Source organism: Coregonus lavaretus (genome assembly GCF_964263955.1).
Source record: "Coregonus lavaretus genome assembly, chromosome: 22".
In the NCBI taxonomy this organism is placed as follows: domain Eukaryota; kingdom Metazoa; phylum Chordata; class Actinopteri; order Salmoniformes; family Salmonidae; genus Coregonus; species Coregonus lavaretus.
Genome location: NC_140009.1, coordinates 11534351 through 11551527, shown reverse-complemented (window position 1 = coordinate 11551527; position 17177 = coordinate 11534351). Strand labels below are relative to the sequence as shown.

At 43.8% G+C, this 17177-nt stretch overlaps 1 protein-coding gene across 1 annotated transcript in view; it reads right to left on the bottom strand.

Annotated features, from left to right (window-relative positions):
• Positions 1–9159, bottom strand: part of LOC311149610 (beta-1,4-galactosyltransferase 5-like) — a 51594-nt gene extending 42435 nt beyond the window's left edge. The window contains exon 1 of the mRNA XM_084186784.1: positions 8668–9159. Within this exon, the coding sequence (XP_084042910.1) occupies positions 8668–8773 (106 nt within the window). The 5' untranslated portion in view covers positions 8774–9159. The remainder of the gene's footprint in view (positions 1–8667) is intronic.
• Between the last annotated feature and the right edge of the window lie 8018 nt (positions 9160–17177).

The window sequence follows — 17177 nt, the reverse complement described above, 5'->3', positions numbered from 1 at the left end:
GACGGGGCCATGTACCGTCAAATCTTGGGTGCGAACCTCCTTCCCTCAGCCAGGGCATTGAAAATGGGTTGTGGATGTGTATTCCAGCATGACAATGACCCAAAACACACGGCCAAGGCATCAAAGGAGTGGCTCAAGAAGAAGCACATTAAGGTCCTGGAGTGGCCTAGCCAGTCTCCAGACCTTAATCCCATAGAAAATCTGTGGAGGGAGCTGAAGGTTCGAGTTGCCAAACGTCAGCCTCGAAACCTTAATGACTTGGACAAGATCTGCAAAGAGGAGTGGGACAAAATCCATCCTGACATGTGTGCAAACCTGGTGGCCAACTACAAGAAACGTCTGACCTCTGTGATTGCCAACAAGGGTTTTGCCACCAAGTACTAAGTCATGTTTTGCAGAGGGGTCAAATACTTATTTCCCTCATTAAAATGCAAATCAATTTCTAACATTTTTGACATGCGTTTTTCTGGATTTTTGTTGTTGTTATTCTGTCTCTCACTGTTCAAATAAACCTATCATTAAAATTATAGACTGATCATTTCTTTGTCAGTGGGCAAACATACAAAATCAGCAGGGGATCAAATACTTTTTTCCCCTCACTGGAAATGCTTCACAGAGTTCAAGTAACAGACACATCTCAACATCAACTGTTCAGAGGAGACTGTGTGAATCAGGCCTTCATGGTCAAATTGCTGCAAAGAAACCACTACTAAAAGGACACCAATAAGAAGAAGAGACCTGATTGGGCCAAGAAACATGAGCAATGGACATTAGACCAGTGGAAATTTGTCCTTTGGTCTGGAGTCCAAATTGTAGATTTTTGGTTCCAACCGCCGTGTCTTTGTGAGACGCAGTGTGGGTGAACGGATGATCTCTGCATGTGTAGTTCCCACCGTAAAGCATGGAGGAGGAGGTGTTATGGTGCTTTGCTTGTGACACGGTCTGTGATTTATTTAGAATTCAAGGCAAACTTAACCAGAATGGCTACCACAGTATTCTGCAGCGATACGCCATCCCATCTGGGTTGGGATTAGTGGGACTATCATTTGTTTTCAACAGGACAATGACCCAACACACCTCAAGGCTGGATGGAGTGCTGCATCAGATGACCTGGCCTCCACAATTCCCCGACCTCAACCCAAATGAGATGGTTTGGGATGAGAGTGAAGGAAAAGCAGCCAACAAGTGCTCAGCATATGTGTGAACTCATTCAAGACTGTTGGAAAAGCATTCCAGGTGAAAGCTGGTTGAGAGAATGCCAAGAGTGTGCAAAGCTGTCATCAAGGCAAAGGGTGGCTATTTGAAGAATCTCAAATATAACATATATTTTGATTTGTTTAACACTTTTTTGGTTACTACATGATTCCAAATGTGTTATTTCATAGTTTTGATGTCTTCACTATTATTCTACAATGTAAAAAATAGTAAGAATAAAGAAAAACTCTTGAATGAGTAGGTGTGTCCAAACTTTTGACTGGTACTGTAGATCTGAATGTTAACTTACAAGACATAGCATGAACAAAGAGATGCTTAGCTCAGCTGGTAGAGCACGGCGCTTATAACGCCAAGGTAGTGGGTTCGATCCCCGGGACCACCCATACACAAAAAAAAAAAAAAATGTATGCACGCATGACTGTAAGTCGCTTTGGATAAAAGCGTCTGCTAAATGGCATATTATTATTATTATTTATTATAGGCCAGAGGCCCAGAAAATGAGAATTGATCATTCAACCTTCCTCCATGGACTGGATACAGGATAAGAGAGAGAACAAAGGCTTTTCATTCCATTTATAACATCTGAAGACGTAACCTTTCACCCCAAAACCAACCACCATTGACCAATCAAACGATACCAGTTTACAGAGTAACCTGACCAACAAGGCCCAACCTCACAGCATTTAAAGGCTTGTGTGGAGGATGAGACTTATGTAAATGAGACAGAATTCCTGAGAGGACAAGAAAGTAATTTGAGAGTAATTTAGAGTACACCCTGTATAGATACAAGTTACAACAGAGATCATACATCCATATAGATAGAATCAGAGTTATCCTCAGTGAACACGTTTCAGATAGAATAATGATATAGTATCCATGTTTGGTATCTATCACTCATTCAATAGTCAGTCCTCTGGATACTGTAACAGAGATACATTTCGGCCCCTCAGAGGGGGAAGGGCTGACTAGGCCTTGGGCATTGACCTTTGTTCCTGGACCATTTGCCATGCAACTCCAGGTGACAGAGAACACATAAATTAGGGCCAAGCCTACATGTATTCCAAACAAAACAACTAAAAGTGTGCTTGCTCTAGTTCCTCAACGGCACAGCTAGGAGAGTTCAAAAAAGCACCTTATAGTTGAAGACTGTTCGTTGAGTCATAAAAGTGCATTGAAATTACTTAGAAACTGTGCACACTTTGGAGAGGTGTGGCCACTTTGAGACAGACAACAGTTAGTCCTTGTCATTTTTTACATGTTATGTTGCACCTACCCCATTCTTATAATGTTACTCAATGTATCCAGAGTATTTTCAGATTTCGTTATCAAGAAAAGCAGCGAATGGTACAGTAACTGTAAAATGCACATACAATCAACAGTGTAATGTTTGGATTCAGTCTTGTGTTAGGTGAACTGTTGTGTCCTCAACTTTGGTCTAATCATTTTCCCATAATCTCCAAACTGTTCTCTTTCAATTGCTACCATGGTTATGCTTTTATATGTCTTCATTAAGAAACATTTACATTTAGCCCTATCCATATAGGCCAATTCCCACAAGTGTAAAGGTTAAACCCATAGGGCAATTATAAATGAATAACCAGAAACAGAATGTCTTACACAAACATACTCTGACCTACTTGTTCCTGGTATAGAGAGTGAACTTACTTCCTCAACACCTTTATAAAGGGAGCAGAATAAGGAAGTTGACACAGTTTAGGCGCTTCAATATGTTTACTGTAACACTTCCAATTTAGGTAGTAATCAAACCTATCATCACAGTCCATCTATGCTGCAGGGTTAGCTGCTAAAAAAAACAGACTGCAATTTTAGCTTTGAGAACATTACCTTGCAGTGGTCAGTGTTTCATAAACATTGATTTTAAATGACATGATGTCCATTTTATGCACGTTTCACATGAAGTCACCGTTAACATAAACTTTAATGCAGTTATGATTGTTTTAATGATGCCCAAATAAAGAAATTACATAAACATGTAATTACCAATTCACTGTGAAATCTATAAAAACACAAGCTCGCTAGCTAGCTAGATAGCAGACTGTAAAATCAAGCGTAACCAATATGTTCAATGGGTTGTAGACCAGAGATGGCTTTAGGCCAGGAACTTGGCTATCCCTGTGAGTGAATGCATGATGTAACTAACAGGGGCACATGTAGTAGTAGAACATCCCCTTTATTCAGTACACATGGGGGTTTCACCTACAAACTACATATCCCACACACACAGCACTGACACACAAGAAGCACCTGGGTTTCTTGTCTCACTTGCTCTGAGTGTGGGTGTGTGTGTGTGTTTGTGCCTTCCCCAGCTCTCACGGGATCATCTCATGTTTTAATTAAGTAAACTGCAGCCATCAAGCCCAGCTGTGGCCTGCATCCCCGGCCTCCACACTGCATCACAGAATCTATGCTCCAGGGCCACAGAGAAGCTGAGCTCATATGGGTATGTGTGTGTGTGTGTCACAGGAGTGTTTGTTGGAGTGTGTCAGTGTGTGTATACGCAGAAACTAGGGACTGAGCATCAGGGAGAGGGACATTCTGGGTAAAACACACTGGTGCTCCATGGAAAGTCCCTCTCAGGTGTTCCGGAAAGCTCCCCTGGAGTGTGACAGAGAACGAGAGGGTACTCCGTATCTGTCTATCCCCCCGCCCTCCTCAGGTGTTCCGGAAAGCTCCCCTGGAGTGTGACAGAGAACGAGAGGGTACTCCGTATCTGTCTATCCCCCCGCCCTCCTCAGGTGTTCCAGAAAGCTCCCCTGGAGTGTGACAGAGAACGAGAGGGTACTCCGTATCTGTCTATCCCCCCGCCCTCCTCAGGTGTTCCAGAAAGCTCCCCTGGAATGTGACAGAGAACGAGAGGGTACTCCGTATCTGTCTATCCCCCTGCCCTCCTCAGGTGTTCCGGAAAGCTCCCCTGGAGTGTGACAGAGAACGAGAGGGTACTCCGTATCTGTCTATCCCCCCGCCCTCCTCAGGTGTTCCGGAAAGCTCCCCTGGAGTGTGACAGAGAAGGAGAGGGTACTCCGTATCTGTCTATCCCCCCGCCCTCCTCAGGTGTTCCGGAAAGCTCCCCTGGAGTGTGACAGAGAAGGAGAGGGTACTCCGTATCTGTCTATCCCCCCGCCCTCCTCAGGTGTTCCGGAAAGCTCCCCTGGAGTGTGACAGAGAACGAGAGGGTACTCCGTATCTGTCTATCCCCCTGCCCTCCTCAGGTGTGGTGGTTGGAAGCCCAAGGTCTTATATGAAAACCACACCACAACAAAACTACATACAACACATAAGTACAAAAATAAAAAATGTTTGTTAAAACAGATAACAAAACCTACTACATGTATAAATTAATTAAATATATTTATTTTGTTTAAATGTGTGTGTGCATGTGAGTGTGTGAGAGTTAGGCTTTGGAGGATGTCCCTGTATCCAACATCTCTCTCTTATCCCCATGTCATTCCTCCCTCTCCTAACCAACTCCCTCCCTTCTTCCCCACCCCCACAACTACTGTACTCTGACCTCTTCTCCTGTATCACCCCTCTGAGAGGCCCCAGGTGTTTGGGTCTAAACTGTAGCTTTTAGTAGCAGCAGTCCTGCTCCTAGTTACCATCCATTATTAATGGCCTGCTGCTACTGCTGCTTGTTCTGTTTCTGGCCCTAACTTCCTTTCAGGGGCCACGCAGCCATTAAAAACACTACAATCAACATCCAGGAGAACCAGAGAGCGAGATGGAGGGAGGGAAAGAGAGAGGGAGAGAGAGAGGATCACAGAGGGAAGGAAAACTGTTTGCTCATGACCTGCAAAGCCAATTCCCATCAGTTGATGTGTTCCCCCATATGAGCATTGATTCAATTATTGATTAAGTCAGCTTGACTAGGTAAAAAGCGCAGGTGAGTCAATAGCCATTCTGATGACTGAGGGAGATCAGCTTACCCTTTGATGATTTATAAAGTCCCAATGTGTGACTTACAAGGGAGGAACTGGACATCCAATGGGTTGGAGCAGGTGCTGGATATCAAAATGTTTACCAGCAAATACACCTGCTGATCTAGGACTCAGTCTTTATAATAGCTATATAATGCTTTATACATGTATTATATGGGTCTGTCCATGGACAATTGTTTGGGGGTTGAGTAAGGTCATTTGTAGATCAGACAACGCTGTATAGCAGTATAGTATAGAGTTAATAAATAATTCCAAAATCAGGATGCCCTACAATGAAGTGGCTGAAGCGCCATATCCAGGCTTCAATGAATATGAGCTTATTTTATTAAATAGGACATAAGCACTCTAGCTTCTGATCAAGAGACAACAGTCAGAACAGTTCAGACTACATTGTGCTTTGATGTCTGTGTGTTGAAATAGAAGTGGCCATGTTCTGACTATTGTCTCTCATATAATACATTTATAAAGCGTTATAAGCATATGAAATAATTATTTAAAGGAGTCCAGGACAGAGGGAAATATGGTGCTGTCCAAAATCCTTACCATTACTTTACCCCTAACCCAGCATTTCCCAAACTCGATCCTAACACAGCTGATTTAAATGATAAAAGATTGAGGATTATTTGATTATTTGAATCAGCTATGTAGTGCTAGGGCAAAATCCAAAACGTGCACCCCTTGGGGTCCCGAGGACCGAGTTTGGGAAACCCTGCCCTAACCATAACACTGAACTAAGAAAATATGGATTTTGTTCTTGCTTTTACCACGTTGTCAGTTTCAGCAAGGCCATCTTTGACTAATCATGAAACCATTCATGACCTACTGTACAAAACATATGCCGTATGGTAACCCTTCTTCCCTGCCTCTGATTGGGCCCGCCTCTGCAGTTTGAATAGTATGAACCATGTGATTGGTAGGCTCACTTTACAGGGACACTTCAACTAAATAACTACTAACTTGTTCTTTATCATAGGAATTGTTACTAGAATCAGTTATGTTATTTGTGTCAGATTTAATGCAGAATGTAAAGCTGCACATTTATTAATGTCCGACCTTCTCAACAGCATGGGGCTGGAGTGCTATATGCTCAGAGTTGAAGTACAGAGGCTTGATCAACCTTCCCCAAATACAAAACTGACATTAGATTAAAGGGCAACTTCATCCTTCTAAGCACAGTAGTACCTACTCCTTTACTGAGACACACACACCCTGGTGATAAGCTTACGCAGTCATATATCTATCTTCACTCGCTGTGGAAGTCAAACTGTTCTGATCATTCAATAACTTATCACATCACTAATTGAGTCTAATCAAGAAATAACTATATTTTCTAAACAGTAGCCTAGCATGTTGTGGCATTAACATTAATGTATTAGATTTCTGTGGCACAGTTTGCTGTGGTAGACTCTCATAGTGAGCGGGTAGAGCAGTGGATGACACCAGATCAAGGCAGCATAAGCCAGGCAATAAAGTGTCAAGAATCATCCAACACAACAAGATAAGAGAGCTATTATACAGTGTTGCGTAATAAAAACAGCTGACCTTTGGGCCACACATAGAAACTCATGACTACAGCTGGACACCTCAGCTGATACACTGGCTCTGTAGGAGTAGGAGCAGCCCAGTTACGTTACTGTACAGTCCTGTAGGAGTGGGAGCAGCCCAGTTACGTTACTGTACAGCCCTGTAGGAGTGGGAGCAGCCCAGCTACGTTACTGTACAGCCCTGTAGGAGTGGGAGCAGCCCAGCTACGTTACTGTACAGTCCTGTAGGAGTGGGAGCAGCCCAGCTACGTTACTGTACAGTCCTGTAGGAGTGGGAGCAGCCCAGCTACGTTACTGTACAGTCCTGTAGGAGTGGGAGCAGCCCAGCTATGTTACTGTACAGTCCTGTAGGAGTGGGAGCAGCCCAGCTACGTTACTGTACAGCCCTGTAGGAGTGGGAGCCGCCCAGTTACGTTACTGTACAGCTCTGTAGGAGTGGGAGCAGCCCAGCTATGTTACTGTACAGTCCTGTAGGAGTGGGAGCAGCCCAGCTACGTTACTGTACAGTCCTGTAGGAGTGGGAGCAGCCCAGCTACGTTACTGTACAGTCCTGTAGGAGTGGGAACAGCCCAGCTACGTTACTGTACAGTCCTGTAGGAGTGGGAGCAGCCCAGCTACGTTACTGTACAGCCCTGTAGGAGTGGGAGCAGCCCAGTTACATTACTGTACAGTCCTGTAGGAGTGGGAGCAGCCCAGCTACGTTACTGTAAAGTCCTGTAGGAGTGGGAGCAGCCCAGCTACGTTACTGTACAGCCCTGTAGGAGTGGGAGCCGCCCAGTTACATTACTGTACAGCTCTGTAGGAGTGGGAGCAGCCCAGCTATGTTACTGTACAGTCCTGTAGGAGTGGGAGCAGCCCAGCTACGTTACTGTACAGTCCTGTAGGAGTGGGAGCAGCCCAGCTACGTTACTGTACAGTCCTGTAGGAGTGGGAACAGCCCAGCTACGTTACTGTACAGTCCTGTAGGAGTGGGAGCAGCCCAGCTACGTTACTGTACAGTCCTGTAGGAGTGGGAGCAGCCCAGTTACGTTACTGTACAGTCCTGTAGGAGTGGGAGCAGCCCAGCTACGTTACTGTACAGCCCTGTAGGAGTGGGAGCAGCCCAGTTACGTTACTGTACAGTCCTGTAGGAGTGGGAGCAGCCCAGCTACGTTACTGTACAGCCCTGTAGGAGTGGGAGCAGCCCAGTTACGTTACTGTACAGTCCTGTAGGAGTGGGAGCAGCCCAGCTACGTTACTGTACAGTCCTGTAGGAGTGGGAGCAGCCCAGCTACTGTACAATGGAGAGAACCTTGGGAGAAGTCGGAACCACATAACCTAGACTACAGTAAACTGCAGGACAGGTTTGGGAAAATAAGCTAAATCAATCTAGCCTGGGTACCAGTCTGTTTAGCTATCATTCCACTCCTTGCCACTCCTGTTTTATTGTCAAAGACAGGAGTGGCAAGGACTGGAATGAAAGCTAAACAGACTGGTACACAGACAAAAAAAAAAAATCCTCTATAACAAAGTATTCCATGCCATTCAACCATGCAGGTTGCATTCTGAACCTTATGTTTCCAACATCAGTGAGGATAATCAATGACCCATAATAAAAGTAGGTTGATCCAATATTCTACTTTGCTCGTCTGCAAAAGACCAGGAACCCTAAAGCCGTTCTGATTATCCTCAGAGGCAGAAAATCAATAATGACCTCGACATCATCATCATAACGCAGGTGCATTGCTAGCATCCAGTAGCGTCCCGGAATCATGAGCCATAAAATTGTCTGGAGACTTCCAAGAAGCCTAGTCAGAGAGGCGCGCGGCTTCCGGAGCCTGTGTAACACTCCCATTAATGGCCAGCGCGAGCTGTCACACATACATGCTCTTCAACACACAGACATGAGGATCTCAATATAATCACATAAAGGGTGATTTCAGTGTATTACAGATCATTGGGGACTGACTTACCGATTCCAGGCGCTGAATAGATGAAGTACAATGCTGTGGTGGACAGTGAGAAGAGGAACATAAGCCCAAGGAATGACCTTCTCCGAAATCGCAAATGTGTCGGCATTATATAGGCGCAAAAACACGTAGACACGTTTTTTCTTTACAGTAGAGATAGGTTAATAGTAGGCCTCAAATCTCCCGAGCGTGTCCAGATGTAAGCGCAATGCGCGAATAATCGGTCTTATCTGTCGACTGGAGCAGGGGATCTGCAGGAAAGATGAGTGGCTAAACGAGTAGGAAGTCTCCAACGACTAGACAGACAGAATCGAAAGGTAGACAGCTAAAGACAGGTTTGATTCAGTCTAGAATGAGTCCCAGTGTGGAACAGCTAACCGCGACAATGCAGTCAAAACTGTCGGTGTTGTATTCAGTGGAAGGACATCATTAGACTACAGTCAGACGCTGGTGAACTCGGCCGCTCCGGCGGTGGTAGCCTACTAGGAACGGAAAGCTACTAGCGTCTACCTTCCGCAAAAATTAGCCATGCCTTTATGAGGGGGCGGCTCATTCCCCATAGGGAGTGTGTGCAAACTCTTTCACTACGTCACTGAAACTGATAGATTTTATGCAATAGTGACAAAAGTACTCAATTGTTGTACTTGAGTAAAAGTAAAGATACCTTCATAGAAAATTACTAAAGTAAGTAGAAGTCACCCAGTAAAATACTTGTTGATTAAAAGTCTCAAATTAGCTGGTTTAAATGTACAGTGGTGGAAAAAGTACTAAAAAGTCAAGTAAATTCTATACATCAAAGCAAATCAGATGTTTTTTATTTATTTATGGACAGACACTCAGACATAATTTTCAGTGGAATGTATTCATGGGTGCCAATGAAAACATGGCTTCCCCCAAAAAATAACCGAAAAACATATACAAAATAATGTATCTTTCCTCTCTCTGTGTTTCATACATTTCCTTCAATTTGCAAGAGGCTGAATGTATCGCACCAGAGAAAACATCAAAGTGAACGAAACAGCGCCCCTTTGTCTGTGTATGTGTAGCCTCTCAATGCTGTCTGGTCAAAAAGAGTATGACATTGTTGCCGCCATAGCACTGAACGCAGTGGAAGCCAGCGAGCATTTGGCCTCCCTTGATATTTAAAAAAATAAATAATAATAGCCAATCAGCATTGAGCTAAACTGATTGAGCTCAGCTGTGAATGGTCCTGGCTCACCATAAAACAGTGTCAAGGAGAGCCAGTTTGGATTTGGCTTCACACCAATCACATCATATTAAATAGCCACCACTAGTCAGCTATCTGCTCCCCCCTCCCCCCTGCTACTCCCCCTATGGACATTCCCTCCAGGCTTTACTCTGCCTCCACCCCAATGGACATTAATTTATTCATCACTGCTACAGTTGTTATGATGTATTTAGTGCTATTTCTATTTCTATTGTGTTATTACCATTTTCATTATTTTATTTCACTTAGTCCTGCATGTTGGAGCTCGGAGCCTAAGAATTTCTCTGTACCCTGCAATCAAATCAAATCAAATCAAATTGTATTGGTCACATGCGCCGAATACAACAGGTGCAGACATTACAGTGAAATGCTTACTTACAGCCCTTAACCAACAGTGCATTTATTTTTAACAAAAAAAGTAAAAATAAAACAACAACAAAAAAAGTGTTGAGAAAAAAAGAGCAGAAGTAAAATAAAATAACAGTAGGGAGGCTATATATACAGGGGGGTACCGGTGCAGAGTCAATGTGCGGGGGCACCGGCTAGTTGAGATAGTTGAAGTAATATGTACATGTGGGTAGAGTTAAAGTGACTATGCATAAATAATTAACAGAGTAGCAGCAGCGTAAAAAGGATGGGGTGGGGGGGCAGTGCAAATAGTCCGGGTAGCCATGATTAGCTGTTCAGGAGTCTTATGGCTTGGGGGTAGAAGCTGTTGAGAAGTCTTTTGGACCTAGACTTGGCACTCCGGTACCGCTTGCCGTGCGGTAGCAGGGAGAACAGTCTATGACTAGGGTGGCTGGAGTCTTTGACAATTTTGAGGGCCTTCCTCTGATACCGCCTGGTATAGAGGTCCTGGATGGCAGGAAGCTTGGCCCCAGTGATGTACTGGGCCGTACGCACTACCCTCTGTAGTGTCTTGCGGTCGGAGGCCAAGCAGTTGCCATACCAGGCGGTGATGCAACCAGTCAGGATGCTCTCGATGGTGCAGCTGTAGAATTTTTTGAGGATCTGAGGACCCATGTCAAATCTTTTCAGTCTCCTGAGGGGGAATAGGCTTTGTCGTGCCCTCTTCACGACTGTCTTGGTGTGTTTGGACCATGATAGTTCGTTGGTGATGTGGACACCAAGGAACTTGAAGCTCTCAACCTCTTCCACTACAGCCCCGTCGATGAGAATGGGGGCGTGCTCAGTCCTCTTTTTTTTCCTGTAGTCCACAATCATCTCCTTTGTCTTGGTCACGTTGAGGGAGAGGTTGTTGTCCTGGCACCACACGGCCAGGTCTCTGACCTCCTCCCTATAGGCTGTCTCATCGTTGTCGGTGATCAGGCCTACCACTGTTGTGTCGTCGGCAAACTTAATGATGGTGTTGGAGTCGTGCCTGGCCATGCAGTCATGGGTGAACAGAGAGTACAGGAGGGGACTGAGCACGCACCCCTGAGGGGGCCCCGTGTTGAGGATCAGTGTGGCAGATGTGTTGTTACCTACCCTTACCACCTGGGGGCGGCCCGTCAGGAAGTCCAGGATCCAGTTGCAGAGGGAGGTGTTTAGTCCCAGGATCCTTAGCTAAGTGATGAGCATAGAGGGCACTATGGTGTTGAATGCTGAGCTGTAGTCAATGAATAGCATTCTCACGTAGGTGTTCCTCTTGTCCAGGTGGGAAAGGGCAGTGTGGAGTGCAATAGAGATGGTCAGATTTGCCAAATGGAGGGCGAGGGAGAGCTTTGTATGCGTCTCTGTGTGTGGAGTAAAGGTGGTCTAGAGTTTTTTTTCCTCTGGTTGCACATTTAACATGCTGGTAGAAGTTAGGTAGAACGGATTTAAGTTTCCCTGCATTAAAGTCCCCGGCCACTAGGAGCGCTGCATCTGGATGAGCGTTTTCCTGTTGATTTATGGCCTTGTACAACCTGTACATGTGACTATTAAACACTCTGAATCTCCGAATCTGAATCTCTGAATTAGAAACCAAACATAATTGACAGAAAACTTGAATTGTTGCATCTCGTTGTCCTCCAGTGGCTAACTAGTAAAATCGTCCCTTTCCTAAATTAGTCATGGATGGAGATAGGGATTTGGACTTGTGGTTTTACTTAATTCTCAGTACTGGCCAATGATTATAACAGCAATCCAACCATAAATTCATACATTGTGCTCCTTGCCTGAGAGGATGAAAGTTCAACATGTAGCTAGATGTAGTAGGCTAATGTTAACTAGCTGGCTTATAGTTGGCCATGAAAGGAAGTTAGGCTAGCGAGCAAGTATTTTAGCCAGGTAGCCTAGGACAACAAAAACTAAAAGTGTGTACTGTATAACAGTGTCATAGACCGTTTAGGCAACATGAAAGAGGAGGATGGCATTGGCATTTCTCTACAAGCAGGGTGAGTGAACATCATATTTAGCTTATATTGATTGGACTAAATCGTTTTAGGTATATTTTAGTTGTAACTGTATTAGACTAAGCATAGGTGATTCAATTATGTTGAAATGGTGCTGGAATAGTGGAGGCAGCACCTGTTTTCGTTGCGACTTGCGGTAACTCTCGGTGATTCTAAGTCAATAGTTGTTTAGTAGTCCGAAAATGTCGGAAACATTAACTTGCTTGACTATGCTGTAGGTCATGTAACTGTTTGTTACACATGCAATATGTTTTATGGACTTCACCGGACAGAGGTTGCTCTCCGTTTTTTTTGATGAAACAAATGTGTGGTTGAATTTATTCTGCCATTGTGTCTTCTTATTGTCTCGGCCTTAGGCCTATATATCACGGTGTCAAGGCATATGAACTAACAGGTTATATAGCAAACAATGCAATTATCTGGGTGATCTGAAAAGTCATAGTCAATCGATCAATAATATAATAATACTTTTAGCAAAAATGTTTATATTCAATTTACGATCTGTAGAAACAATGAGAATAGAAAGGTTCAGAACTTTTGCAAAACATCACAGTACAGTTGAAAAATATATGGCAAATAGAAATCCAATATGGATGGTGTTAAGAGATAGATGGGAGGTTTGAATGGAGCAGAAGGATGGGACTAATAACAATAACTAATAACAACAAGATAACTAATGTAAAGCATACTGTGTCCATAATAAGTATATAGGTTATAGGTTGAGAGCTTTTGTGAAAGAGCACAGTTAGAAAAATATGCCATATAGAAGCAAACCTGATGGACATCATGAAAAAGATCGGAAGAAGTTCAGGAGTAAAAACAAACAAAATATAATTATTGTAGAATTTAACTGTGTCCATAAAATGTATATAGTATGTATGGGCTGGAAGTAGAGGCTTAAGCATTGTTGTTCACTAGTTTACTCCAATTGGGGAAGGGGTGGTGGGGTTGGAAAGTAATGAAGGGAAATATAATTTTAAAAAGGATATGTGTATGGATGTATGTATATATGTATGTATGTATATATATGTATGTGTATATGTGTATGGATGTATATATATATATATACAGTGAGGGAAAAATGTATTTTATCCCCTGCTGATTTTGTACGTTTGCCCACTGACAAAGAAATGATCAGTCTATAAGTTTAATGGTAGGTTTATTTGAACAGTGAGAGACAGAATAACAACAAAAAAATCCAGAAAAACACATGTCAAAAATGTTATAAATTGATTTGCATTTTAATGAGGGAAATAAGTATTTGACCCCCTCTCAATCAGAAAGATTTCTGGCTCCCAGGTGTCTTTTGTACAGGTAACGAGCTGAGATTAGGAGCACACTCTTAAAGGGAGTGCTCCTAAACTCAGCTTGTTACCAATATAAAAGACACCTGTCCACAGAAGCAATCAATCAATCAGATTCCAAACTCTCCACCATGGCCAAGACCTCTCCAAGGATGTCAAGGACAAGATTGTAGACCTACACAAGGCTGGAATGGGCTACAAGTCCATCGCCAAGCAGCTTGGTGAGAAGGTGACAACAGTTGGTGCAATCATTCGCAAATGGAAGAAACACAAAAGAACTGTCAATCTCATGATCATGAGAACGGTGAGGAATCAGCCCAGAACTACACGGGAGGATCTTGTCAATGATCTCAAGGCAGCTGGGACCATAGTCATCAAGAAAACAATTGGTAACACACTACGCCGTGAAGGACTGAAATCCTGCAGCGCCTGCAAGGTCCCCCTGCTCAAGAAAGCACATATACAGGCCCGTCTGAAGTTTGCCAATGAACATCTGAATGATTCAGAGGAGAACTGGGTGAAAGTGTTGTGGTCAGATGAGACCAAAATGGAGCTCTTTGGCATCAACTCAACTCGCCGTGTTTGGAGGAGGAGGAATGCTGCCTATGACCCCAAGAACACCATCCCCACCGTCAAACATGGGAGGTGGAAACATTATGCTTTGGGGGTGTTTTTCTGCTAAGGGGACAGGACAACTTCACTGCATCAAAGGGACGATGGACGGGGCCATGTACCGTCAAATCTTGGGTGCAAACCTCCTTCCCTCAGCCAGGGCATTGAAAATGGGTTGTGGATGTGTATTCCAGCATGACAATGACCCAAAACACACGGCCAAGGCATCAAAGGAGTGGCTCAAGAAGAAGCACATTAAGGACCTGGAGTGGCCTAGCCAGTCTCCAGACCTTAATCCCATAGAAAATCAGTGGAACGTTGCCAAACGTCAGCCTCGAAACCTTAATGACTTGGAGAAGATCTGCAAAGAGGAGTGGAACAAAATCCCTCCTGAGATGTGTGCAAACCTGGTGGCCAACTACAAGAAACGTCTGACCTCTGTGATTGCCAACAAGGGTTTTGCCACCAAGTACTAAGTAATGTTTTGCAGAGGGGTGAAATACTTATTTCCCTCATTAAAATGCAAATCAATTTATAACATTTGACATGCGTTTTTCTGGATTTTGTTGTTATGTCTCTCACTGTTCAAATAAACCTATCATTAAAATTATAGACTTATCATGTCTTTGTCAGTGGGCAAACGTACAAAATCAGCAGGGGATCAAATACTTCTTTCCCTCACTGTATATCCCTCACAAAGGGAGAAAAATAGTTGTGTGTGATCGCCCCTAGCCACATATAGTCAGTCACCACCTACATTCATAACTTCTGCCTTATATATATTTGCGAGAGAAAAAAACATGGGGGATTGGAAGTGATGCAGACAATTACACTGATGGAAGTTACAATCTATCTGAAATATTAAAGCTGATCAAACCCCCCCCAAAACATTATCATTTTAACCACAGATCATAGATACACACTGGAATAAACATATGTAGACACTGCTTTGGTGCTGGTGTCACGATTCTCTAAAGCAGAACCCAGAAGCAGACCAGGACAAGGTGAGTAGAACGAAGGTGAGTATTTATTTACAGACTCAAATGTGGAAGCAGAATAATCCAGGAGACGGAGCAGGCAGCGGAGGTGAGTTGGTGGGAGAGAATAGGCAGATCCAATGGTGTCACAGAAGCCACCGACGACCAGGCAGGGGTTGGGTGAATGTTCCGGGAGAATGACTGTAGACAGAGTAAACGGAGGTGAGTACACGGCAAGCAAAAAGTACAGAACAACAAAACTAACTCTAGTAAACTTGAGGCTGATACGCTGACACAACATACTGTTCATGGCTAACGATCCAGCAGGGAATGGATGTCAGGTCAGAGCTTATGAAGTGGAGAGGTGATGATCAGGACCAGGTGTGCAGATAGCTGATGAGGTGCAGGTGCGGGTAATCGAGAGATCTCCCGCCTAGCCTCGTCACCCGGCAACCAGACAGGGTGCGTTCAGGAACCTCAGGAAACAGACTCCAAGACAGAAAACAGGCAACTCAGGCAGAAACAGACTCAGGAAGCGGGATTCATGACAGCTGGAGATCATTCATATGTGGCGGAGTTGCCCTTTAAGTAGTACTTTAAAGTATTTTTACTTAAGTACTTTACACCACTGATTTTATGCCAAGGTGTAGTAGCCATTATATCCCTAGACCAAATTTAAATAACAAAATATTAACAATATTGCCAGGATGGATGCAAAATGTATACTTTATTAGGTTTGATATTGTCGTTTTATTCCCCAATATGTTTTATTACACAATACATTTGCCTATAAGATATGAAATAAAACATAAAGCCATGGTGTGCTCTTGTGGTAGGCCTAGGCCTACTCAAGCCTAAATATATTTATTGTGTGTTTGTGTGGGTGTGTGTGTGTGTGTATCTGAGAGAGAGAGAGACAGCATGTGACTTTGTGTGTGTGTGTGTGTGTGTGTGTAATTCGTGCACGTGTGTGTGTGTGTGTGTGTGTGTGTGTGTGTGTGTGTGTGTGTGTGTGCGTGCCCTCGTACATGTATGCATGTAGCCTATGTGTTTGTGCACATTTGTGTATCTGTTTATGTGCCAATTTGTGCATGGGTCTGTGATAGTCCTGTAGATTATGCATGGAAGTGAATATTTCTTCTTGCAAGTATTTAGAAATGTGCATTTTGGCATGTGTCTGTTTGACGTGTAGACTATGTGAACATGTTGAGCACAAGGTCACACCAGCCTATCCCTCAGTGTAAGCTTTAAATAGAGCATTTTGAGAGAAATGCCGGGGGATGGGGCACAATGGGAGAAAGAGAGAGAGAGAGAGAGAGAGAGAGAGAGAGAGAGAGAGAGAGAGAGAGAGAGAGAGAGAGAGAGAGAGAGAGAGAGAGAGAGGGAGAGAGAGAGAGGGACAGAGAGACAGAGAGACAGAGAGAGACAGAGAGACAGAGAGAGAGACATAGAGACAGAGAGAGAGACAGAGAGATGTGCCCTGGGCCGTGCCAAAGAGGAGATGGCAAAGGGAGAAAAATAGTTGTGTTGGTGTGTGTGTGTGATCGCCCCTAGCCACATATAGTCAGTCACCACCTACATTCATAACTTCTGCCTTAGGCATGGCTCAGCACAAACCAGGCATTCAAATGTTGGCTACTGTAATTTGACTGGCAACCAACAGCATAACAGAATCCTGATTTAAATTACAGGCCTGTTGGTTCGAAGAAGCAGTGAACATCTGGTTTAATTTACTGTAAGACCTATTGAATGTGGAACAATGGGCAGTCTGGGGCTGGGCTGAAGATTGCCTTTCATTGTTGGTAGGCCTATCAAACATTCCAGTACAGTCCCTATAATGCAAGACGGCTCTTTCTTCAGAAACTACAAATCCCGTGAAAAGTCATATCTTATTGCGCTTTATGGGAAATGACGTGAAGGCAAAGCACATAAGCCACTGTAAATATTCAATTCGATGTGAAGATAGTACAGTGTGATTGTTGATATTACTATTTTT